Source organism: Hemiscyllium ocellatum, chromosome 6 (genome assembly GCF_020745735.1).
Source record: "Hemiscyllium ocellatum isolate sHemOce1 chromosome 6, sHemOce1.pat.X.cur, whole genome shotgun sequence".
NCBI classification, from domain to species: domain Eukaryota; kingdom Metazoa; phylum Chordata; class Chondrichthyes; order Orectolobiformes; family Hemiscylliidae; genus Hemiscyllium; species Hemiscyllium ocellatum.
The window spans coordinates 78400092-78425831 of NC_083406.1; the positions used below are offsets into that span (position 1 = coordinate 78400092).

General features: G+C 41.7%; 1 protein-coding gene across 1 annotated transcript in view; it reads right to left on the bottom strand.

Annotated features, from left to right (window-relative positions):
- LOC132816940 (solute carrier family 35 member F2-like) overlaps window positions 1–25740 on the bottom strand; it is a 65091-nt gene that overhangs the window by 33351 nt on the left and 6000 nt on the right. The window contains exons 2-4 of the mRNA XM_060826965.1: window positions 18290–18465; window positions 18041–18168; window positions 9506–9665 (exon numbers count right to left, since the gene is read on the bottom strand). Coding sequence (XP_060682948.1) covers window positions 9506–9665; window positions 18041–18168; window positions 18290–18465 — 464 coding nt within the window. The remainder of the gene's footprint in view (window positions 1–9505; window positions 9666–18040; window positions 18169–18289; window positions 18466–25740) is intronic.

The following is a 25740-nucleotide window of genomic DNA, read 5'->3' on the forward strand; positions in this document are numbered from 1 at the left end:
CATCTCATCAAAGTCCTGTTGCAGAAGAAAGTGAGGACTGCAGATGCTGGAGATCAATCCTCTTTCCAATCCTCCCACTTCCTCCAAACCAAAGGAGTAGCCATAGGCACCCATATGGGCCCCAGCTATTCCAGCCTCCTCATAGGATATGTGGAACAGTCCATCTTCCACAGCTACACTGGCACCACTCCCCACCTTTTCCTCCGCTACATCGATGACTGTATCGGTGCTACCTCGTGCTCCCACGAGGAGATTGAACAGATCATCCACTTTACTAACACCTTCCACCCTGACCTCAAATTTATCTGGACTATCTCAGACTCCTCCCTCCCCTTTCGGGACCTCTCCATTTCTATCCCGGGCGACCAACTCAAATCGGACATTTATTATAAACCGACCGACTCCCACAGCTACCTAGACTACACCTCCTCCCACCCTGACCCCTGTAAAAACGCCATCCCATATTCCCAATTCCATCACCTCCACCGCATCTGCTCCCAGGAGGACCAATTCCAATACCAAACAACCCAGATGGCATCCTTCTTCAAAGACCGCAATTTCCCCTCAGACGTGGTTAACGATGCTCTCCACCGCATCTCCTCCACTTCCCACACCTCCGCCCTTGAACCCCGCCCCTCCAATCGCCACCAGGACAGAACCCCACCGGTCCTTACCTACCACCCCACCAACCTCCATATACATTGTATCATCTGTCATCATTTCCACCACCTCCAAACAGACCCCACCACCAAGGATATATTTCCCTCCCCTCCCCTATCAGTGTTCTAGAAGGATCACTCCCTCCGCGACTCCCTCGTCAGGTCCACAGCCCCTACCAACCCAACCTCCACTCCCGGCACCTTCCCCTGCAACCGCAAGAAACGCAAAACCTGCGCCCACACTTGCCCCCTCACTTCCCTCCAAGGCCCCAAGGGATCCTTTCATATCCATCACAAATTCACCGGCACCTACACACACATCATTTACTGCATCCGCTGCACCTGATGTGGCCTCTTCTACATTGGGGAGACAGGCCGCCTAGTTGCGGAATGTTTCAGAGAACACCTCTGGGACACCCACACTAACCAACCCAACCGCCCCCTCCCACTCTGCCAAAGACATGCAGGTCCTTGGCCTCCTCCATCGCCAGACCATGACAACACAACGCCTGGAGGAAGAGCACCTCATCTTCCGCTTAGGAACCCTCCAACCACAAGGGATGAATGCAGATTTCTCCAGCTTCCTCATTTCCCCTCCCCCCACCTTATCTCAGTCCCAACCCGCGGACTCAGCACCGCCTTCTTGCCCTGCAATCTTCTTCCCGACCTCTCCGCCCCCACTCCCTCTCCGGCCTACCACCCTCACCCTAACCTCCTTCCACGTATCGCATTCCCAATGTGCCTTCCCCAAGTCCCTCCTCCCTACCTTTTATCTTAGCCTGCTTGGCACAGCTTCCTCATTCCTGAAGAAGGGCTTATGCCCAAAACATCGATTCTCCTGCTCCTTGGATGCTGCCTGACCTGCTGCAACACATTTTTCAGCAATGTCCTGTTGAAACCGACAACAGCCCTCCACACTATCCACAACTCCACCAACCTGCGCGTCATCGGCAAACTTACTAACTCACCCTTTCACTTCCTCATTCAAGTCATTTATAAAAATAACAAGGAACAGCTGTCCCACAGCTGATCCCTGCAGAACACCACTAGTCATCGAGCTCCAGGCTGAATGTTTTCCATCTACGACCACCAATGGGCCAGCCAATTCTGTATCCAGACAGCCAGATATCCCTGTATCTCATGCCTTCTTACTTTCTGAATGAGCCCGCCACTGGGAACCTTATGGAATGCCTTGCTAAAATCTATGTACACCACATCTACTACTCTACCTTCATCAACATGTTTTGTCACATCCTCAAAGAGTTCAATAAGATTTGTGAGGCATGACCTGTCCCTCACAAAGCCACTTGACTATCTCTAATCAAATTATGGTGTTCCAAGTAATCATAAATCCTGTTTCTCAGAATCCTCTCCAAATCTTTGCCCACCACTGACATAAGACTGACTGGTCTGTAATTCCCAGGATTATCCCTATTCCCTTTCTTGAACAAGGGAATAACTATTGTCACCCTCTAATAATCTGGCACTACTCAGTGGACAGTGAGGATGCAAAGATCATCACCAAAGGTGCAGCAATCTCTTCCTATAGTAACCTTGGGTATATCCCGTCTGGCCCAGGGGATTTATTTATCCTTATGTTTTTCAAAGTTTTCAGCACATCCTCCTTCCTAACATCAACCTGTTCTAGCATATCAGTCTGTTTCACACTGCCCTCAGAAATGTCAAGGTCCCTCTCAGTACTGAATACAGAACTTACAGTAGCTTCACCTTGAAACTAGGCAGGTTTTCATGATTGAACAGTCAAAGGGGTGGACATGTTGCTGCACTGCACCATGCTATGTCATATGCCAACAGCTGACACAGCAAACATATTGCATATGCTTCAAATAAATGGCCATATCTAAAAGCCTAAGGAGAGAATTCTTTCATTGAGTCAAGGATGAGCTATGGCCACTCAGGTACTGCCAAGCTCAATCAAGAGCATCATCTAATCTCAGTTCAGGGCACTGGTCACAGTCAATTGGACACTTGATACAAACAGGATCAGTGTCCTTCAAGTGTGGAAATTGGCATGGTTTGTCCTTGAGATCATGAGTAAACAATCTGAAGGTTGCTGGCAAGTCAATCGAGGAGTTGCTCAAACATCAGACAGGAGGCTGAGCCATCCTCAGTCAGGACTGTCTTCCCAAATCAGTATGGGGTTGTGTTACCTTTAGTAATGTGTATTTGGATAGTAGTCACCAAGGGGAGTTTTCAGGAGAAGTGCACATGGTCAGGGCAAGTAGGAAACTCAAGTGTGAAGCTAGTTCACTGGAAAGCAGAGGGAGCAATGACTTTAGAAGAAGGGCAACTTCAGAGGTAATGGTGGGAGCCAAATAATATAGGAGGGCTGAGGAATTTTTAAAAAAAAATTTCTCATGAGACATGGGTGGCCAGCATTAAGTGCCTGCTGTAGTTCCTTCCCAGTAAAATTCACCTTAACTATCGAGGTAGGCTAACAGAGTGGTGATTTAATCTTTTGAGAAGTCTTGACTTTAAGAAGAAAGGAGAAGTTTGTCTCTCCATTAACAGTTTAAACAGATTAGTGAGGACCAGAGATTAAAATTTTACGGTGCATTAAGCAAGATCTGTGCTAAGTATCAGGATGTTGATCTTTTTCTAGAATCAAAGATCACAACGCAATAAAGCACTGGAAGCAATTCAGTCCACAGGGGCTTGTGCTAGCTGTCTCACAAAACAATGCTGTCAGTCCCAGTGCCCTTGCTTTCCCCATTTCACTATAGTCCCTTCTTCTTCAAGTGTTTACCTGATTCTCTTCCAAAACTACACATTAAGCTGTATTCACAATGCTATCAACAGTCGATTTTTTAAATCTAAATCTCTTGATGCATAAGATAGTTTAACTTAACATCACCTCTGGTTCTTCCACCAATCATTTTATACTGGTGCCATTTCATCATTGAACCTTCAGCCATTGCAAACAGTATCCCTTCATTTATACTATCGGAAACCTTCATGATTTCATCAATCTATTCGTTGCAGATGTGTTTTATCTATGCCAGTATGGGTAGGAATGTCTTTGTCTAAGACATCTTTTGTCTTTGTTAACACAATTTGTTGACACGAAGTCCTGTATTCACACTAATGATAACATGGGAACACCATCACCAGCAGGTCCTGCTCCCAGTCACATATCAACCTGATTTGGAAGCATTTCACTGTTCCTTCATTGTTTGGTCAAAATCCTGAAATTCCCACCTTAACAGCCCAATGGGTGCATCTACACCAAATGGACTGCAGTGACTCAAGGATTGCATGGTGGATCAGTGGTCAACACTGCTGCCTCATAGTACCAGGAGTCCAAGTTCAATTCCAGTCTCAGGCTGACTGTATGGAGTTTGCACATTCTTCTTGTGTCTGTGCAGGCTTCCTCTGATGTTCCAGTTTCTTCCCATGATCCAAAGAAGTTAGGTGGATTGGCCATGTTAAATTGCCCATAGTGTTCAGGGATGCGGAGGCTCAGTGGATTAGCTGTGGGATGCTCTTCAGAGGGCTGGTGTGGACTCAGTGGGGCAAACAGCCTGCTCCCACACTTGGGATTATTTTGAAGAAGGTAGTTGACTGCACCTTCTCAATTGTAACAGAGGATGGTAACAAATGCTGACCTTGCCAATGATTTTCACATCCCACAAAATAATTTTTTCGAACAACTACGAAAGTTTCTCTTAGCTATAAGGAGATCTAGCAGTCTAGCCTATAACTAGCCCATAACCTATAACTAGTTCCTCATCCCTGGAACTATCTTATTGTATTACTAGGCTGGGTATGCGAGGGGATGGGATGGAGGTTCAGTGACCTTCTGGGGACGACAGAGGAAAGAAGATGTTCCACCAATAGCAAGGAGTTTGTCACTTGGGCACACTGGTACAAGCAAATTGCTGATTCCGACAATTACCCCTGCGTGTGGCCACTGGATTTCCTGAGATTTGTAAAACCCAGCTTTCCAGAGGTAACTTGAATCTATTAATAATGAGACTTTAAAGCTTATTATATTCAAATCTCCAAGCCAATTCTTTAGTGTAGATTAGACTCCTGCCCATCCTGTTTTGTTAATCTGTCCTGACACCTTGCAAAGGACTTACACAAAAGCAGTTCCAGGTCTCTCTGACCTTTTGGGCTCTTTTATTTTATGTGTATTGTCTTGCATTTCTCCCATCAAAATGTATTACTTCACACTTCCCTGCACTGAATTTCACCTGCCTTCTGTCCATCCATTCCATCAACTTATCTATTCTTCACATCAATCACTCCCTCTTCCCTATTTACTGCAATTGCAAAGATTTGTGTCATGTGCAGATTTAAAATTTGTGCTCTTGACCCTACACCAAGTTTTTGTTAAATATCAAAAAATAGCAACAGCCATCATAATGAGTCAGTGTATAGCTCCGTCACGTGTGAAAATTTGGCTGTCTGGCCAAATTTTGTCTGAACTCCATCTATAGGTTTGCTGACAACACCATCATTGTAGGCTGGATATCAAACAATGATGAGACAGAATACAGGAAAAGGTTAGAGTGTTCGTAGGTGTGGTGTAAAGATAACAATCTCTCCCACAATGTCAGCAAAACTAAAGAGCTGATCAACTTCAGGAAACAAGGAGGAGGGCACACTCCTATCTACATCAATGGAGCAGAGATGGAAATTGTCAAGAACTTCAAGTTCCTAGGCGTGACAATCACCAACAATCTGTCCTGGTCCACCCATGTAGATGCAACAGTCAAGAAGGCACAACACCTCTTCTTCCTCATGAGATTAAGAAAGTTCAACGTATCCTTAAGGATTCTCACCAACTTTTATAGATGTATCTCATTTTATCTGGATGCATCATGGCTTTGTACAGCTTCTGGTCTGCCCAGGACTGTAAGAAACTACAGAGAGTTATAAATACGGCCCAGTCCATCACAGAAGCCAACCTTCCATCTATTGACTCCATCTACACTTCTCACTGCCTCAGAAAGGCAGCCAACATAATCAAAGACCCCTCCCACCCTCTGAATCTCTTCCAACCTCTTCTGTCGGGCAGAAGATACAAAAGCTTAAGTATATACACCAACAGGTTCAAGAACAGCCTCTGCCCCGCTGTTATTAGACTTCTGAGGGGACCTCTCAAATTCCTAATCTAATATTGATTTTGCTTTTTGTGCACCTTCTTTGCAGCTGTAACTTTGTTCTATCACCTTATGGTCTTTCTACTGTCTGATCTGCTGGTAATGCATGAAAATCCTAGGTACATGTGACAATAATATATCAAATCAAATCAGAATAGTCATTCACAACAACACTCTTTTCAATCCTTTTAATTTAGATATTGCTGCTTTTAATCTATGGGTTTTAATCTGCTAATAAGCTTAATATGTGTCTTTTTATGAAAACCTTTTGAAATTCCATATACACAAATGAACTACAGAACCAAAAGAGAAATTGTAGGGAAAAGTCAGCACATTTGGGCAGTATCTTTGGTTTTGAGTCCAGTGACCTTTCACAGATGCTGCCAGATGCTGAGATTTTCCAGGAATTATTTTCATTTCTGATTTATTTCATCCGCAGCTCTTTTGTTTTTTTATATGCAAATGCACAACACTGGCACTGTGCACTTTTACAGTTGAGTAATCTTAAAAGGTAATCGAATTAGTCAAGTCAAAATTGACTTAAAACAGTCCATGCTGGCTCTCCTTTATTGGTTCATTTTTGTCTAAGTGGCTTTTCATTTTCTTTCATATTATTGCTTCTGAAAGTTTCCCCACCATCAAATTGACTGGCCTGTAATTGCTGGGTTTATTTCTCTTCCTGAGAAAGGGAGTGGCATTTTCAACCCTCCAATTCTCTGTCATGACCCCTGTATCTGACATGGATTGGAAGACTATTGCCAGTACCCCTGCAATTTGAACCATGCGTCCCTCAACTAGGATGCATCTCACCTGGATCAGATGCTGTACCTACTCTGAATACAGCCCACTTTGCTCATACATCCTTTAAATGTTTGATAGAGTCAGAGATGTACTGCATGGAAACAGACCCTTCCATCCAACTCTGCATACCAACTAGATATCCTAACCTAAACTAGTCCCATTTGCCAGCATTTGGCCCATATGTCTCTAAACTTTTCCTATTCATGCACCCATCCAGATGCCATTTAAATGTTATAATTTTACCAGCCTCCACCACTTCCTCTGGCAGCTCATTCTATATACACTCTCTGCATGAAAATGTTGCGTCTCAGATCTGTTTTAAATGTTTCCCCTCTCACCTTAAAGCTACACCCTCTAGTTCTGAATTCCCCCACCCCAGGAAAAAGACCTTGTCTATTTACCCTCTTCAATTAAGTTTAAGTTCAGTCCATGCCCCTCATGATTTTATAAACTTCTGTAAGGTCACCTCTCAGCCTCTGACGCTCCAGTGAAAACAGCCCCAGCCTATTCAGCCTCTCCCTATAGTTCAAACCCTCCAACCCTGGCGATATCCTTGTAAGGGTGGCACAGTGGCTCAGTGGTAAGCGCTGCTGCCTCACAGCAACAGGGTCCCAGGTTCAATTCCTGCCTTGGGCAACTGTCTGTGCCGAGTATGCACATTCTCCCCATGTCTGTGTGGGATTCCTCCTATGGCCCAAAGATGTGCAGGGCGGGTGAATTGGCCATTCTGAAATTACCCATAGTGTTAGGTGCATCATTCAGTGGGAAGTGGGTTATTCTTTGGAGGGTCAGTGTGGACTTGCTAGGCTGAAGGGCCTGTTTCTACACTGTAGGGAATTTTGAAAAAATCTTTTCTGAACCCTTTCAAGTTTCACAACATTTGGGCCGAAGGGCCTGTTTCTACACTGTAAGGAGGGAGACCAGAATTGCACACAGTAAATCAAAAGTGGCCTGACCAATGTCCTGTACAGCCGCAGTACATGTGGTACACTTGAATTGCCAGAAGCATTTAATAACGTGTCATATCAAAGCTTACTGAACAAGAGCAAATGGTGAAACCAAAAGAGAAAATGCTGGAAAATCTCAGCAGGTCTGGCAGCATCTGTAAGGAGAGAAAAGAGCTGACATTTCGAGTCTAACTGACCCTTTGTCAAGAGCAAATGGTGTACAGGGTATACAGGGTATATCACACATATTAGCATGGATTAAAAATTGGTTAGCAAACAGGAAGTTTAGAGTTGAGGGATAAATGGACCTTTATAAGGTTGCCGGGCTATCACTAGTGGAGTGTTAAAGGAATCATTAGTGGATGTCAAATGCTGACAATCTATATCGATGATATGCAGGGACTGAATGCATGGACATGGATGACAGTAAGATGAGTCAGGGGCACGTCAACTTTGAGGAGGAGAAGGTGTTAGGTGTCTTGAAACAATAAGATAGATAGTTCCCCAGGGTTTGGTGGGATCTATCCCAGGATATTGAAGGAGGCAAGGGAGGAGATTGTAGGGGTCTTGACAGAGATCTTTGTATCCTCTTTAGGCACAGGCAGGGTCTCAGAAAATTGGAGAAGAGCCAATGGTGTTACTTTGTTTAAGCAGGGCAAAAAGGATATTCCATGACATTATAGGCTGGTGATGAAAATCAATGGCATGAAAATTATTGGAGAAGATTCTTAGGGACAGGATTGACTTGCATTTTGGAAAAGAATGGGTTTATTAGGGATAGTCAGCAGGCTTTGTGTCGGGAGGTTTCATCTTGCAAACTTGATTGAGTTTTTGAGGAAGTGATGAAGATGATTGATGAGGATTTGGGTAGTTTAAAGGAGATATACAAGGCAGTTTCTTTTATAAAGGGGAAGGTAGGTACCTGGAATGTGCTGCCACTGGAGGTGGTAGAAGCGGATACGTTGACAAAGTTTAAGAGGTCAGTAACCTGGCAACCTTATTTACTGCATCATTGGAAAAGTTCTCTTCCTTAGCAAACCTACCATTGATCCAGGACTTTTTCCTCCACCAATATGCTTAGTTTAGTCACTGTTCGGTCCCATGGGTGCCATAGCAACCCTTTACTGTTAGTATGAGTAAAAGTCCCCTTTTTTTATTTTAGCCATCAATCTGTTCTCATTTTATCCCTTTGCCCCTCCTATTTCCTCTTTCGATTCTCCTTTGTACTTCTGATAGTCAGCCTGATATATAAAGTTGATATCTGTCAATTGCCAAGCAGAGATCAGGAACAGGACCCCAGCAGTTACTGCTGAACTCTTTCAAATGTTAATGGGACCTATTTCTGACTGGACCTTATAAAAGGTAGGTATTCATATCTAGAATAATCTCCTGGACTAGTCTGAAAGGAATTATCCAGTATTTTCTTCTATCAATTGACTTGGGTTTTTACCTGTTTTCCGGTAGTCTGGAGTTAATTTGATGTGATTGGCAGGATATCCTGATGAAGGGCTTTTGCCCAAAACATTGATTTTCCTGCTCCTTGGATGCTGCCTGACCTGCTGTGCTTTTCCAGTACCATTCTAATCTTGACTCTAATCTCCAGCATCGGCAGTACCCACTTCTGCCTAGTGTATCGTAATTATTGGCACAGGATTGATTAATGAAAGAGTCTTTTCCTACGTGTCAGTATATGTGAGTACTCCCCGAAAGCTGCTGAACAACAATTACCCTAGTTGAAAATAATGTAGATATTGTGAAGTTTAGGGAAAAAAACCTCAGTTTTCTTAGAAGAGTAATTAAGTTCAATAGAGTTAATGATCAAGTATATTATACAGTACTTCTGTGCTGAATGTCCTTTTCTCATTCTACACTTTGTTAAAGCTCATGCAGCACTCTGAAGGCATTGACTGTTAAAAACATTTCACACAATTCCAAATCCAGCCAGGTCTCCAGCACCAATGAGTCTTACCTAATCCTTCTTGTTTTGATGCTAGTACATCCGCACCCACCATAATTCCGACACCCAATAAGCACATTAAAACGGCCACAAAGTGGATGATTTTATATCTCGATCGCAAGATAAACCAGGATAGGAGCATCACCACAGGAATGACAAAGCAATCTAGGAGCTGAAAATGTACAAACACATCTTAACATTTAATTCATTTATATTTACCTGCAGTGTGAGTAGTCTGGAAATTCACCAGAGGCTAACAGGAAAAAAACACAAACAAAGCTCTTAACCCTGCCCCTCCCACTTCTTCTTCCAAAAAAGCCTTCTGCCTGAGGCAGCTAGCACCAATGGTTGCCTCAAGAAAACTAATGCTAAGCAGCATCAAATGAAAGGAAGATTAGTACTTACCTTAATAACCTGACTCCCAGTCTCGAGATCTCAGAACTTACTCATAACTCCATCTTCAAGGACCTCTCCCCACTCCAATCAAATTCCCAAAGACCAAACCTCCAAACACCTTCAACAATGCTCCCAACTCCTCAACAATACTGCTGATCTCTGCACTGTCCCCATTCCTGAGCACACTCCAAGTTTCCCAACAATGCTGCAAACCCCTAGCTCATTATTTTCTGACCTCTGAGTATTTCCCAGTGCGCGTAAGTTCCAGACATTCCACTATCAGATATGTGCAACCTTACCCAATCACTCATGTGAATATTGACCTGAGGTCTGTAGACTTCCACCACTGCACATTTGACATTGTAACAACACATAAAGCTCAAAGTTCCAGCTCCTAGCACTTCCCAATGCAAGTATGGACTGTTAAAGTAGGCAACCAAAAGTAGGTACTGGAATTCTGGCCAGTTGTTTTAATCTTTTTTACTCATATATTCTTTTAAGTACTTTTTGAGTTGCATTAAAATTATACTCAAACCAATGGTAAGAATTATTAATTGCCCAAATTGGTAATGGAAGGCATAACATTTCTTCGTCTTGTTTCATAAACTCTAGCAACTTCAAATTCAATGAACAGTGCAGAAGTGAAAAATGCTTTATTGCAAGAAGGCTTTTCCTGCGAGTTGCATGTTTACCAGTTTTCTATCAGGTTTATCTGGTGTAAATATTGGCCAATGTAAATCATTTTCCTTGCGAGAATCATATGGTGGTTTTGGGTTTCCACTTGTGAAGGAACATAAGGCTCAGGACAATTACTATCATTTTCGATATTTGCCTGTTTTAAAAATAGGAACAATATTTCACTATTCAGTGTGGCTAAAGTAAGGAGATATGATTGTCTATTGCAGGCATGCTCATTTTGACTCCTATCTGTGTTTTTATTCAAAGCTCAAGAAACCACTCCAAGACGTGTAAACAACAATTTAGTGGCTTACAGCTCTATGGCTCTATGGCTCTAAGAGTACAAAGGGATCTTGATCAGCTGGGGCAATGGGCTGAGGAATGGCAGATGGAGTTTAATTTAGATAACTGCGAGGTTTCGTGTATTGGTGAGACAAACCAGGGCAGGGCTTACAGTTGATGGTAGGGCCATGGGGAGTATTGTCGAAGAGAGACTGAGAGGTTCAGATACATAGTTCCTTGAAAGCAGCCTCACAGATAGATAGGGTGGTGAAGAAGGCATTTAGCACTCTTGTCTTCATTGGGCATTGATTCTAAGAGTTGGGACATCATGTTGTGGCTGTACAGGACATTGTTGAGGAACTTTTGGGATTACTGTTACAAAACTGTTACAGTCCCTGCTAAAGGAGGACATTACTAGATTGGAAAGGGTACAGTAAAGATTTACAAAGATGCTACTAGGATTGAAGGGTTTGAGTTATAAGGAGAGTCTGGATAGGCTGAGACTATTGTCCCTGGAGCATAAGAGGTTAAGTGGTGACCTTATAGAGGTTTTTAAAACCATGAAGGGCCTAGAGAAGGTGAATAGCAAAGGTCTTTTCCTTTGGGTGGGTGAGTTCAAAACCAGAGGGCATAGTTTTAAGGTGAGAGGGGAAAAATTTGAGAGGGACCTGAAAGGCAACCTTTTCACACGGACGGGGATGTGTACTTAGATTGAACTGCCGGAGGAAGAGGTAGATGCTGGTACAGTTGCAATATTGAATAGACATTTGGAGAAGTACATGGATAGGAAAGGTCTAGAGGAATATGGGCCAAGAAGAGGCAAATGGGACTAGTTTAGTTTGGGAAACCTGATTGACATGGATACGTTGAACTTAGGGCCTATCTCCATGTGCTATGGTTCTATGGCTCTATGACTCTATGACCATGTCCTAAAGTGCTTAATAGAAGCATTATGGAACAAAATATTATATAAAGACACATAATCTGATCGTGAGTCAGATGATACAAACTTTGCTCAGAAAAGTAGGTCTGAAAGAATGCCTTAAAGGGCAAGTTAGGTGGAGAGGCAGGGAGGTGAAATGAAAGAATTCTATGGGTACCAAGATTACATTTAAGAAGCTCAAGATATCAAGAATTAGTTAAAAGTAGATATCTTTGAGGGTTGCGGAACTGAAGGCAAGTTCCACGACCCTCAAAGATGGTTGTGGATGGGTGGGGAGGCTGTGGAGGAGCTTGGAAAGGAGAATGAGATGTTTAAAACCAAGACTTTTTTGATTGATATCCAATGTAGATCAGTGAATACAGGGGATGATAAGTAAACAGGAATTATTGTAAGTTAAGACACAGACAGCCATGCCAATGGAGGATAGAATGTGAAAGGCAAGCTAGGATTCCATTGGAACAATGAAGCCTGGAAGTTAACAAAGGCATGACCAAGGTTTCAGCAGAGATAAGCTGAGATAAGAGTTGTCATGATACGTTGTGGAGGTTTTGTGTAGTCTTTTTGATGTTGTGATGGCACCAAAATAGATTGCTTCATTCTCAGACTTCTGCCAGAGAGAGGAAGAGAATCAGTAAACTAGGAGCAAAGTTTGAAGCAGACACCGAAAATAATAACTTCAATCTGCTCAATGTTTAATTGGAGAGATTTTTGCTCAGTGTTAGATCACCAACAATGGAAGGGTTAAAACAAATGAAGGAGTAGCAAAGCTGGTGATAGATTATGCTGTAACTTTAGATGATGCCATTAAGGGGCAGCATGTAGACAATAAAGAATAAGGAATCAAGGCTCAATCCTCAGGGAATATCAGAGGTAACAGTGCAAGTGCAGGAAGAGAAGTCATAGCAAGTGATACCCTGACTAAGATTATATATATAAGAATGGGATTAGTTGAATGTGGTTTCTCCTAGCTGAATGACAGTGAAGATGCATTGGAGGAAACTGCTGCAGTCAACCACCTCAAAGGTCGCTAACAGCTTGAGAAAGTTGAGAAGGAACAGTTTATCTTTGTCACAATAACAAACAAAATACAAAAAGAAGTATCATTTTCTCACTTTGATAAGAGTCATTTGAATACCAAGGCAGGGGCAGGAACCTGATTGGTGGAAATGTAGAGTTGCAGTCAAGATATACACAGATTTGAACAATGCATTCACCAACTTTAAAAAGCAAATGGGTGTCAGAGATAAGACAGGAATTTGCCAAGGACAAGCATACTAACATCAATGTTCTTGAAGCAGCCAATAGCACTGGCATCAAGTCTGTGCATAACCGAAACCAACTCCACTGGTCCGCCCATGTGCTTAGGGTTCCTGAGTTTGACTACTAAAAGCAAATCTTCTTCATCCAGCTTAAGGAAAGCACTCAAACAAGACGAGGACAAAGGAAGTGTTTCAAAGAGCCCCTGAAGGCTTCTTTCAAGAATTGCAACATAGATCTCATCTCAAGGTAGACTGATGTTCAGAAGAAACTGAAATGGAGGAAGCTCTTGTAAGAAGGGATTTAATTTTTCAAGAACACCTGTCAGCAAGTGGATGTACAGAAACCGAAACAGAGAAAGGAAGCCAACTATTTAGAGGCCAAAAATCACTTCCACTCCCTGAAAACATCTGTCAAACATATGGTTTGAGGATCACACTCAGCAGCCATGCAATGATCCAAGCAGTGTCCAAAATAGAATGGTGACAAGACAACAGGAATGTTGAGTTTTGAAGGGTTGGAGGAGGGAATAGGAAAGGCAGAGAACCTGTGAGTGGACAAGTGAAAGGAGAATTTTTGATAGAAAAATGTAATTGGAGCTCTTGGAGAAAAGCAACGAAATAAATAACCATAGAAATATAGTGATAGGTTTGGGTTCAGAGCCTGAGCCAGAACATATATACAATTGAATGCATGGATAGCTCAAGTCACAGAGTCTTGGCTTCATAAACAACTGATACATAAAATCAAATACAAGAAGCAGGAAAATAGTGAAAAGAGTCTGGCAGCTGATATAAAAGAGAATTTAAAAGTCTTTTATTGGAATATAAATATTTTTAAAAAGTAAGAGAATGTTTGGGGCCAAAAAGGAGATCTGTACATGTAGGTAGTAGACATAGCTGAAGAACTAAGTGAGTGCCTTATGTCTATCTTTATCAGGAAACAAGATGTTGCTGAATTCATAGTGAAAGAGAGGTCATTGAGACATTAGACAAACTAAAGTTGATAAAGAGGAGTTGTTAGAAAAACTGGCTAGACAAAGTTGGTAGGTCACCAAGATTGAGATGCATCAAAAGATGCTATGGGAAATCAGGGATGAAATTGCAGAGATACTGCCTATAAATTCCACAATTCCCCTTCAATAATGGTTTGTGCCAGAGCACTGAAGAATTGAAATTATTAAACCATTATTTATAAAGGTCATAGGAATAAACTATCTTGGTTGTCAGAAGGCTTTTAGAAATAAAAATCCAAGAAAAAATGTAACAGTCATTTATATAAGCATGGACTGATCAGGGCAAACAAGCACCTGCAAGGATTAAAGGCAAATCAAATTTAACTATCCTGAATGAGGTTATTAATGAGGCAATTAAGAGAGTTCATGAGAACTAATGCAGTTGATGGACTTTGAACAGTATTCGATAAACTGACACATAATAGAGTTGCCAGAAATGTTGAAGCTGAATGGAATAAAAAGGGCAATGTCAGCATGAATCCAAAGTTGGCTGAGTGACAGTGAATAGTAGTGAACGTTGTTTTTCAGACTGGAGGAATGGATACAGTGTGGTTCCCCAGAGACAGGTGCTAGGAGCTTGGCTTATTTTCTGGTGCATATTAATGTTTAAACTTGGGTACGTGGCAGCATTTCAAAATTTGCAGATGACAAAAAAAACTTGGAAATATTGTGAACTGTGAGAAGGCTGGTGATAGATGGCATAGACAGGATGGTTGAACAGGCAGACAGGTGGAGGCAAATTGAATTTGATGCAGAGCTGTTTGGAGTGATACATTTTGGTACAAGAAAGAGGAGAGACAATATAAAAACAAAGGATTCAATTTGAAAGGAATCATAGGAGCGGAGAAATTGGGAGAGGGTAGAATATACATGCACAAATTGTTCAAGGTGGCAGGAGAGGTTGAGCAAGTTTAAAAAAGCGTACAGCATCCTGAGTTTTATAAATGTGTACACCATATAGAAACAAGGAAGTTATGATGAACCTTTTAAAAAAAACATTGGCTTGGCATCAACTGGAGTTTGCATCCAATTCTGGGTATCACATTTTAGGAAAGATTAGACTGGATGCAGAAAAAAATCTGTGAAAATGGTTCCAAGGATTTCAGTTACATAGATTGTAATAGCTGAGCTGTTCTCCTTAGAGAAGTGAAGGTTGAGGACTTTGGATGGAGCTACTCAAACTATTAGGAATCGATTCAATATGGGGAAATCTTTTCCACTTGCTGATTCAAGAAGCAGAGGACATTGTGTAAGATGAACGGTGAACGAAACAACATCCTCATGAGAAAAAAATATTTGTAATGCAGTAAAAGTTAGAATCTGGCAAGCACTGTCTGAGATTGTGGGGGAGGCAGATTCAAATCAGGAGTTCAAAAGCAACTGGATAACTACCTGAAGAGGAAAGCTTCACAGGAAAAAAAGGGAAAAGGCTATGGAATGTGACTGGACAATTTGCTTTATCAGATTTGGGCTACAAGACCTTCTCTGGCATACTAGCCTTCCATGATCCGAGCTACTGGTTTAAGTTATCAGTGCATGCACAATAGGGTTCTGAAGCACACAAGAGAGAAAAATTACAGAGACAATCCCTGCTCAGTAATTACTTTGCTGATCTCATCCAGGACAACAAAGGTAACATTCTAACACACAGCATTACCAAAATAGAAGAGGAAAAAATACATCTGATCTTGCACACATGGCTGGTCTCTAATAATCATATATCTCCTGTATGTTATAGATAGTTTTTGGAACTTGGATTTCAAAACAGGTATTAGTTACTTTAGTGGAGGATTTACTTTTAAAATAGAACAAAGTCATACCCTATGAACCATAGAATACCTACAGAACCTTTGGATCATAGGAGGAAACTCATGCAGACATGGTTAAGCATGTATAAACTCCACACAGACAGACAGTCACCTGAAGGTGGAACTGAACCCACATCCCTAGTACTGTAAAGCAGCAGTGCTAACCACTGAGCCACCATGCCACTCTTGATATTACTGTAGTGGTTTCTGATTAGTGGGTAAACATTGAAGGCCGTTAGTTTGTTTTCAGTCAAGAATAATTGAGAATTTATTTTAGTTTAGAAATCCCTAAGATTAAAACTTTTTAGGTTGGTTTAGAGGAGACCTGGTTGGTGTCAGAAGCAAGTGTAAATTCTCTCCATATAAGTCTGATGTGAGATGCTGGAAGTGATTCTGAAGAGACAAGTTCAAGCAAAATATTTGTCTTCCTTATCCTCCCAGGAAGAATCCTCAGTGAAATCATGCTAAACCAGAAACAATTTTTGAGTAGCAGAACTAAGGAAGCGAACATGTTGATATCACCAATAATACCAACACTGGCAGTGAATGAAAAGGCCAAACCAATCATGAGTTGAAATACGTTTGTATGCTTCAGCACAAATCTCCAGGTGGATTGAGAATGAAAGTATAAACCAGCTGACAACTTGAAGGTGTAATGCATACAACTCCATGGAAGTCACCACTGGGAATGAGCAACCAATGTTCAATGTTTCAAGATGCTGTGAAGAAGAAACTGCTTCTTTGTGCAGAAAAACATCCTCCATGAAATCCAGGACAACAAAGGTCCTCCACTTTCAAGGGACCTACACACCTCAGACTTAGGAAGGGAGTCAAAAAACAATAGTCTTCCATTCAGCAAACTACCAGTCTTCCAATTCTGAAGAGAATGTGTTCCAGAGAACTGTGCAACTATCAATTCACCTGAACTTCAAATTCAAATACTGGGCTGGGGAGGGAGGATAGTAAAAACATAATTACATGCACAAATTTTTAACATTAATAATGAGTATAAAAGCGTGCAGGAGACATTACATAAGGGTCTAAAAGGGTTCATCTCGAGGATTGCCATAAGCACCACCCATTATGATGAGGTTTGTACTCTTATGCAAAACAGCTTAAGATCTCAATGGAGTGAGACCTAACATATGGTCCTCCTCAAAGTCTCTGTACCAATGTTCATCGTATCATTGTCATCTAGTTGCTATAATTAGATACTATAAACTCTGTCTTATTAACTACAAAAAGCTCTTCTAGTTAGACCAGAAAGTAGTTTTCCATTGGACCGCACTAGACCCAACAGACACTTAAACCGAATGGTGGCAGCAACTTTCATCATGAGCAGCCGCTCTATCAGTGAAGTGACCTGACATGGCATGCCCACGCAATATTGGTGAGACCTTGTCTGGAGTACTATGTAAAGTTTAAGTCTCCTTATTATCAAAATAATATAATTGCATGAGAAGCAGTTTTGAGAGAGTTCACACATCTCATTCTGGGATGAAGGCCTTATCTATTGAAGTCTACACTCATTGGAGCTTAGAATAATGAATTGATCTGAAACATATACAATCTAAGGGACACCCGAGTGGGGGATACATGTAGCATATTTCCTAATATAAGACTAGGACCAGGACCATTACTTAAGAATAAGACATTTCCCTTTTAAGACGAGAAGAGGACTTCTTTTTCTTCATAAGTCATTAGTATATGGAATTCTCAGCCTCAAAAAGGAATGGAGGTTATGGATATTAAATATATTCAATGCTGAAGTGGATAGATGTTTGTTTGGCAAGGGAATCAAAAGTTATGGGGTCAGACAGAAAAGTGGAGATGAAACCATAACCAAATCAACCATGTTCTTATTTAATGGTGGTGTAGGCTTGAAGGACCAAATGTCTACAGTTGCCTGTAACTCTTATCTTCCTACGTAAGATGTCTTTCACCAGTGAAATCTCCTGCTGCCTAGAGTCAAACCAAAACGTTGCCCAGTTGGGTGAGGTGCAAATGAATGCTGTGACTCATGGAACCATACCTGACCTGAATTGAGAATTACAACAGAACTTACGAAGTTGAGAGTAAGAATTAGTTGTTTGCTAAATGTTTCCCATCTACTCATTGGAAAATATAGGCGATAACTGTGTTAGTGGTGCATAAGATTGAGCACGTACCTGAACACTTGTTAAGGTGGTATACTGGTAAGCTTTGACTACCAAGTAATTTGCTTCAACATCAATTAATCCCAGCAGAAGATACTTCCACCACTTTGTCTTCAGTATTTGTAATAAACTGTCATTACCTAATTCAAAGTAAAATTGAGTTATCACTTCAGTTTTGGCCACAGTTGTTTTCATGTAGTACTGTATATTTAGCTAATTCTAAGCATTTCAAACAGATCCTTGCTTTTGTTTGCCACATACCCTGTCTGAATGCCAATATTCCCACGTAAACCAGGCACAATAGAGAGTAGTTGATAAAACTCTGAAGTAATGGGGTGTTCACAGCAAAGTCAGCTGCCAAATATTGACTGCTGATTCCAGTTCCACACAATAACATGGATAATCCTTGACCAAGGAATAATACCTTTAAAAGATTCCTAAAATAGATCAAGAATTCAAGTTAGTACACAAACATTGCAATTTTGAAGCTCACATGAAAACTGACTATTGAAGGGAAGAAAATGAATTCAAGTAAGTTAAATCATACCCTCAATTTGACAGGAAGAGTTAAACAAGCTTAAAGGTATTGAAAGTCGCTCTGATTGGCCTTATGTTTATTTATTTGTCAGTGGGATTTGCATGTCACTGGATAGGCTAGCATTTATTGCACAACCCTAATTGCTCAGAGGACAGTTAAGAGTCAATCATATTGATGTGACTTAGATTTACATGTGGGCTATGCCAGGTAAGGATTTTGCTTTTATTCATTCAGGAAATGTGGGTTTTGCTGGCTGGGAGACCAGTTCTTGCCCATCACTAATTATACTTGAATGTGGTGATGAGCTGCCTTCTGGCTTTTTTTTAGTGTAGGAATACCCATAATGCTAATATTAATGAAGTTCCAAGTTTTTGACCCAGTGACAGTGAAAGGAATGGAATCTATGGAACACCAGGAACCAGGATTCGATTCCAGCCTCAGACAACTGTCTGTGTGAAGTTTGCACATTCTCCCCGTGTCTGCATAGGTTTCCTCCAGGTGCTCCGGTTTCCTCCCACAGTCCAAAGATGTGCAGGTTAGGTGAATTGGCCATGCTAAATTGCCCGTAGTGTTCAGGAATGTGTAGGTCAGTTGCAATAGTCAGGGAAAATGTTGAGTGATAGAGTAGGGGAATGGATCTTGTGAGATACCCTTCAGAGGGTTTGTGTGGACTTGTTGGGCCAAATGGCCTGTTTCCACACTGTAGGGGATTTTATGATTCTATATTTCCTTGTCAGGATGGTGAGTGACTTGGAGAGGTACCTACAGGTACATCTATCTACTCTTGTCCTTCTAAATAATATTGGCCGTGGGTTTGGAAGGAGCTGTTGAAGGAACCTTGGTGAACTTCAGTGGCACCCCTTAAAGATGATACACTTTGCTGCTACTGAGCATCAGTGATGGGGGAGTGACATTTGTGGATATCATGTAAATCAAATGGGCTGTTTCATGTTGGATGGTGTCAAACTTCTCAAGTATTGCTGAGCTGCATTCATCTAGACAAATGGGAATTTGTCCATAATCCCCTTGATTTCTATCTCTTAGATGGTGGACAGCCTTTTGGGAGTAAGTAGTGAGTTACATGTTGCAAGATTTCTACCCTCTGATCTGTTCTTGTAGCCACAGTATTTAAACAGTTATTCCAGTTCAGTTTCAGAATGGAAGATGATCCTTCCCTAAAAAACATTACTGAACCAGATAGGTGTTTATAACAAACAACATCGTTTACATGATCACCGATAAGCAAGCTTTTTTATTCCAGACTTCTGTTGAATTCAAATTTCACCATCTGCCATGCTTCAATCCCATGTCCCCAGAAGATTACCTTGGGGTAAAAGAAAAGTACTGGGAATGCTGGAGATGTAAAACAAACACAAAAAATGCAAGAGAAACTCAACAGGTCAGGCAGCATTTGTGGAGAGAGGAACAGAGCTAATGTTTTGAGTCCAGTATAACCCTTCTTCAGAACAGAGTCTGGGCTGGATTACTAGTGCTGTGAAATTATTATTTCATTGCCACCTCCCTCAAAGTGAACAAGTTAGATATTTTTGAAATTCACTGTTACTTTGCTCCTCTCAAGGAAGTTTCTTCCATATTAAAAAAAATCAGCAAATCTCTGAACTTTTGTCTTTTTTTTGTATATAATTTGTTTGTGAATTGTTGGTCATTTGACTATGGATACGTGCATTAGGAGCTAGAGTAAACTATTCAGTCCCTTGAGCCTGCATTGCCATTTGAAATGATTGTTGTGGTCTCCGCTCTACTCTATTGACATCATGTGACCGTTGACAGATGATCTCATAACTTTGAGATAAGTTATGTATCAAATTAATGGAATTGAACAGTTCAAAGAGAACAAGAAGCATAAAATATAAGTGGGAGATAAACCAATCTACAACAGTGTAGGAAAAAAAGTGAGTTACATCAGAAAGCAGATTTCTAAATTGCTGTATAGGAGCTGATCAATGCCTTACTCAAGAGATCAGTCAGAGGGATCTAGTAGAATTCCCCAAGGTGCAAGGTCATTGACTTCACCAATGTGGCCACTAAGGCTCCACCAAACCAATAACAAGAAGTACTTCCATTCCAACCAGAGACCACCAATAGAAGTGGCTCCTTTAGATGAGTACCTGGGTCCTGGAAGCAAATGCAATGCCTACATGATACACATAGTGCCAGAACTGTTCCAATCTATACTCCACTCACCACCCCAAGTTTGGGTCAATAGGGATAAGACCATAAGCCCACAAGACATAGGAGCAGAAATTAGGCCATTCAGCCCATCGAGTCTGCTGCAGCATTCAATCATGGCTGATAGGTTTTTCAAGGTCAAAACGTGTGGCGCGAGTAAAGCACAGTCGGTCAGGCAGCATTTTAAGAGTATGACAGTTGGCATTTCAAGCTAAGCTTTTCATCAGGATTATGGGCAGGGTGGGGCAATGGAGCTGAGAGATAAATGGGAGGGGGTGGGGGGCAAGGTAGGTAGGAATGCGATAGGTAATTGAAGGTGGGGGGTGATAGTGATATGTCAGAGCAGAGGGTCGAACAGATAGGTGGGAAGGAAGATGGACAGGTAGGACAGCTCAAGAGGGTGGTGCTAAGTTGGAGGGTTGGATCACGGATAAGGTAGCGGGAGGAGAGATGAGGAAACTGATGAAATCGACATTGATTCCGTGTGGTTGGAGGGTCCCAAGGTGGAAGATAAGGTGTTCTTCCTCAAGTCGTCAGATGGCTTGGATTTGGCAGTGGAGGTGGCCCAAGTCTTGCAGGTCCTTGGCGGAGTGGGGGCGCGGGGAGTTGACGTGGTTGACTACAGGACAGTCCCAGAGATGTTTTTAGATTAGATTAGACTTACAGTGTGGAAACAGGCCCTTCGGCCCAACAAGCCCACACCGACCCGCCGAAGCGCAACCCACCCATACCCCTACATTTACCCCTTACCTAACACTACGGGCAATTTAGCTTGACCAATTCACCTGACCCGCACATCTTTGTGACTGTGGGAGGAAACCGGAGCACCCAGAGGAAACCCACGCAGACACGGGGAGAACGTGCAAACTCCACACAGTCAGTTGCCCGAGTCGGGAATTGAACCCGGGTCTACAGGTGCTGTGAGGCAGCAGTGCTAACCACTGTGCCATCGTGCCGCCCCTGTGCCACCGTGCCGCCCCTTGCGAAATGTTCTCTGAAACATTTCGCAAGTTGACATCCTGTATCTCCTGCATCTGCAGTCTTCACTTTCTCCTGATAGGTTTTGCAACCCCATTTTCCCACTTCCTCCCTGTATGCTACTTAACCAAGCCCTGGTTACTATTTCTCTGAGAAACCCTTGGACTGCAGCAGCTGAGAGTTTCTGTATCTGTCGCTGGCCCAACTCGACAACCATTGAGCATGCCATTGGGTTGCAGAAGCTAAGCCTTAACTTGGTAGATTGATGTGGTGAAGTCTTCAGCATTCACCAATCAAGATCTCTCATTGGGCTGTCTGTTATGTTATGTTCAATCTAGCACTGCAGACGGAGAGGCTTTGTATCAGGAGGATCTCATTGACTGTCATTCCACATTCAATTAGAAGGATGGAAAGGAGGGGGCACTGTAGGAGGGACATTAGAATGTGTCCCTTTGCACCAGAGGCATTGAAATTGGGAGACATTCAATGGAGGTTCAGGAAATCTCATTCAAACTCACCTCTGTAAGCATAATGCCATTGAAATGGCTGAATAATGAAGACTTGTCATCACATTGCATCACACTTTACCAGCTGGCATCCACCTCTGTAAGCACACTGGTGTTTGCAGTTGATAGATCAGCTGAAGATGAGGTTCTGTTGCCTGGACCAGACTAATGGGGCCTTGCAATATAACCCAGATAGAATGTGCCACATAATCCTAGTATGCTGTGCTCCTCGCAACTGGAGCAGGCAAAGATGGCATGTCATAGAGGCTGATAGACTGGGAGAGCAAAAGCAGTTTTCTGAGGAAGAGGGTGAGGATTTTGAGAAGAAGGAACATCATCTTGTACATGATACTGTTCAGCAGAGTCAGGAGTTACAATCCAGACAGGACTTAATTGACACCCAGTTTCAGTGGATGACTACTGGTTGCAGTGACCGTTCATTGATTTTAAAATAATTTGTGCTTTACATGCAAGCAGTTTCTTTGGTATTCAAGAGGCAATACAACCCATCTTTGTTTGATTTCTGTTCTTCTTTAGTTTTTCAAAGAAAGGTGAATATTTTGAAGCAATATCCAAAATTGAACAATAATAAATTGCTCAGCTACAATGAGCATTGAGGAAAATATAGCAGTGACTAAAGGGTTATAAAATAGGATGTGACTAAGAAAGGTAAGCTGTGTGGTCTGGCAGTGTTTTAGTAGCAACAATTGTAGGAATTTGCAGTTCTATTTGTAACAAAGCGGTAGCCATGACATCTATGTGGCAAGAGGAGCATTGGTTTGTGACTGTCGTGCTACTGCATTGATGGTCAATGGCAATTCTAGACTGCCAATGCTTGACTGGGTATAGGTTTGAGGTTCAAAGTTGACACTGGCACCAATGGTTCTGATTATTGCCAGATATCCCACTGGTGGCTCATACTTGGCTGTGGTGAATGGGAGAATGAGGTAAGCAGCTGTTAGGAGGGGCACTATAGAGGCATGCTAGGTCTGTAAAGAGGCAAGTTTGGGCTGATCTTGTAAGGAAATTCAACTAACCTCACAGAGAGAAATCCTCCATAAAACTCAGCAATAATAACACTGCTAAGGTATGGGAAGTTTCAGCCTACTATTTCCTGTTAATTAGCCAATTCTTTAACCATGCTAATATATATCACCCACAGCATCAAGAGCTCTCATCTTATGTGATAACATTTTATGTGGCCCTTCATCAAATGCCTTTTGGAGATCGAAATACACTAGACATACTGGTTCCCCTTTATCCACTCTGCTTGTTACATATTCAAAGGGGAGAGGTATATGTAGGTCACTGACCTTTTTGCAGCGCTGCATCCAGAATTGGGGAATGATCTCATTCAGGATTCCTTAGGCAGGCATAAGTGTGCTTTCCTACTGCTCCTTGGGAAAAGAGGTGCATACCTCTCCTTTGAAACATGGAGGAAAACTTCAAGGGGAGGTATCCCTGACCCATGGAGCCTCGCAATATCTTCCCTCAGACATGTTTCCTCATCACCTTATTCCTCTCTTTGACTTCCTCAGTCAACTACAAACCTTCTGCTGGATTGCACAATGGTCAATATCACAGTTAGCTGGATTTTACGAAGATCAGCCTTCAGCTTGAATGAATCCTAGAGTGTTGTTGCATGTTTTATAATATGCAAGGTGGTGTACTGAAGTTAGGTGGCAGGTCTTTAAGAAATGCCACCAACACCTAACCCATATCTGTGACACTGAAATAGTCTCCTCATAAACTACTCCACCTTAGCACTGTCAGGGCCCATCACCTCTTTTAGCAATTTCAAGAAATCATTATTTTCTTTGTCATTGAAATACTTCAAATGTTGTGTATAAAATGAAATAGTAGGAACATGAAAAATTGAAATTTAATCAACACAGTTCAAAGTTTAAGTCCAATATAATCAGATCAGAATGTAGTAATTAATTTAGTAGAATTATTTTCTCAGATAATAAAAAGAGTTCCTCTGTAAAGGTCAAAAGAGTGTCAATGATAAATCAAAATCTAAGGTGCTTTGGTCTTACTCCAGTGTCATCAGTTCTCATGTCTAGACCTCTAATGTCTACTCAAAACTGAAGAGAGGAAATAATTAAATATTGGAAATTAGTATTTGGTTTCCACAATCAGAATACAATGTAACCATATATGTGCAGCAGGCAGTAAAAAAGGCAAACTGTATTGGCATTCACAGTGGGAGGATTCAAGTACGGGAACAAGGATATTTTGCTGCAATTATACAGGGACTTGGTAAAGCCACACTGGTATATTGTTTGCAGTTTTGGTCTCTTTATCTGAGGAGGATGTTCTTCCTGCACAGGGAGTGCAGCAAAAGTTTGCCAAATTGGTTCCTGGAATGGCAGGACTGACTGATGAGAAAAGATTGAGTCAGTTAGGATTGTATTCACTGGAGTTTAGAAGACTTAGGGAGGGAATCTCATAGAACCCCACAAAATCCTAATAGGAATAGACAGGTTTGATGCAGGAAGGGTGACCCTGATAGCGAGGGAATCCAGAACCAGTGTAAGGATAAGGGATAAAACTTTTAGGGCTAAGAGTGGTGAACCTACAGAATTCACTACCACAGAAAGTTGAGTCCAGAACATTGCGTTTTCCAAAAGGGGTAGATATAGCTCTTGTGGCTAAAGGAAACAAGGAGTAAAAGGAGGACGTGGGACGTGGAACGTGAGTTTGATGATCAGCTATGATCATAATGAATGGATAGGAGGTTGAGAGGACTTTGTGGAGGCTTTTTCGATGAAGATTTTTGGTGGCTATTAGGAGGACTCCTTGCAGTGGGGTTTAAAATATTTCTGTCCAGTAACAGCTGCACATTTGTTTTTGCCAGCTCAATATTTCAGTTGACTACATTGTTAATACTTCTATTCACTCTTGAGCTCTTTGTCAGAATCCACATATTCAAAGATGACTATTGCCTGTTCAGATTATTCAAGGCATCACCATGTGACTTCTATAGTAACACGTGTATTAGCCATATTTAAAAAACATAGAAAATGCAGCAAATTTATCTTATGAAGGGAAAGCTGAGAAAACAAAATATGGCTACTCAACAAGCTGTGATGCCTTCTCTGACTAAGGCTGTATTGATCCATTTTACTCAGGTCCATAACAGACAGTATCGCTATATGGATGGCAAGCATCTCTGTAAATTCCTCAATGTTTAGCCCATCCAATCCAATTTACTTGTCTAATCCTGCATTCACCTTTTGGATTTTCTCAATAGCTTCCAAACGACCTTTGGCTCTAACACAATTTGGCTACATCTTCCACTTTAGTCCATTCACAGTGTATCAGGTAACTTCATTCCATGTCACTTCATTCCATATTCTATCAAGGACCTTAACAATGTTATAGTTCTTATAAAATCTATTAAGGATGGGAGTATAATCACTTTAAGTTTCCTCGATGGTCTATCCAGAAATTCTTCCCTGGTAATAGGCCTTGAAGCTTTCACCCCTTGTTCCATA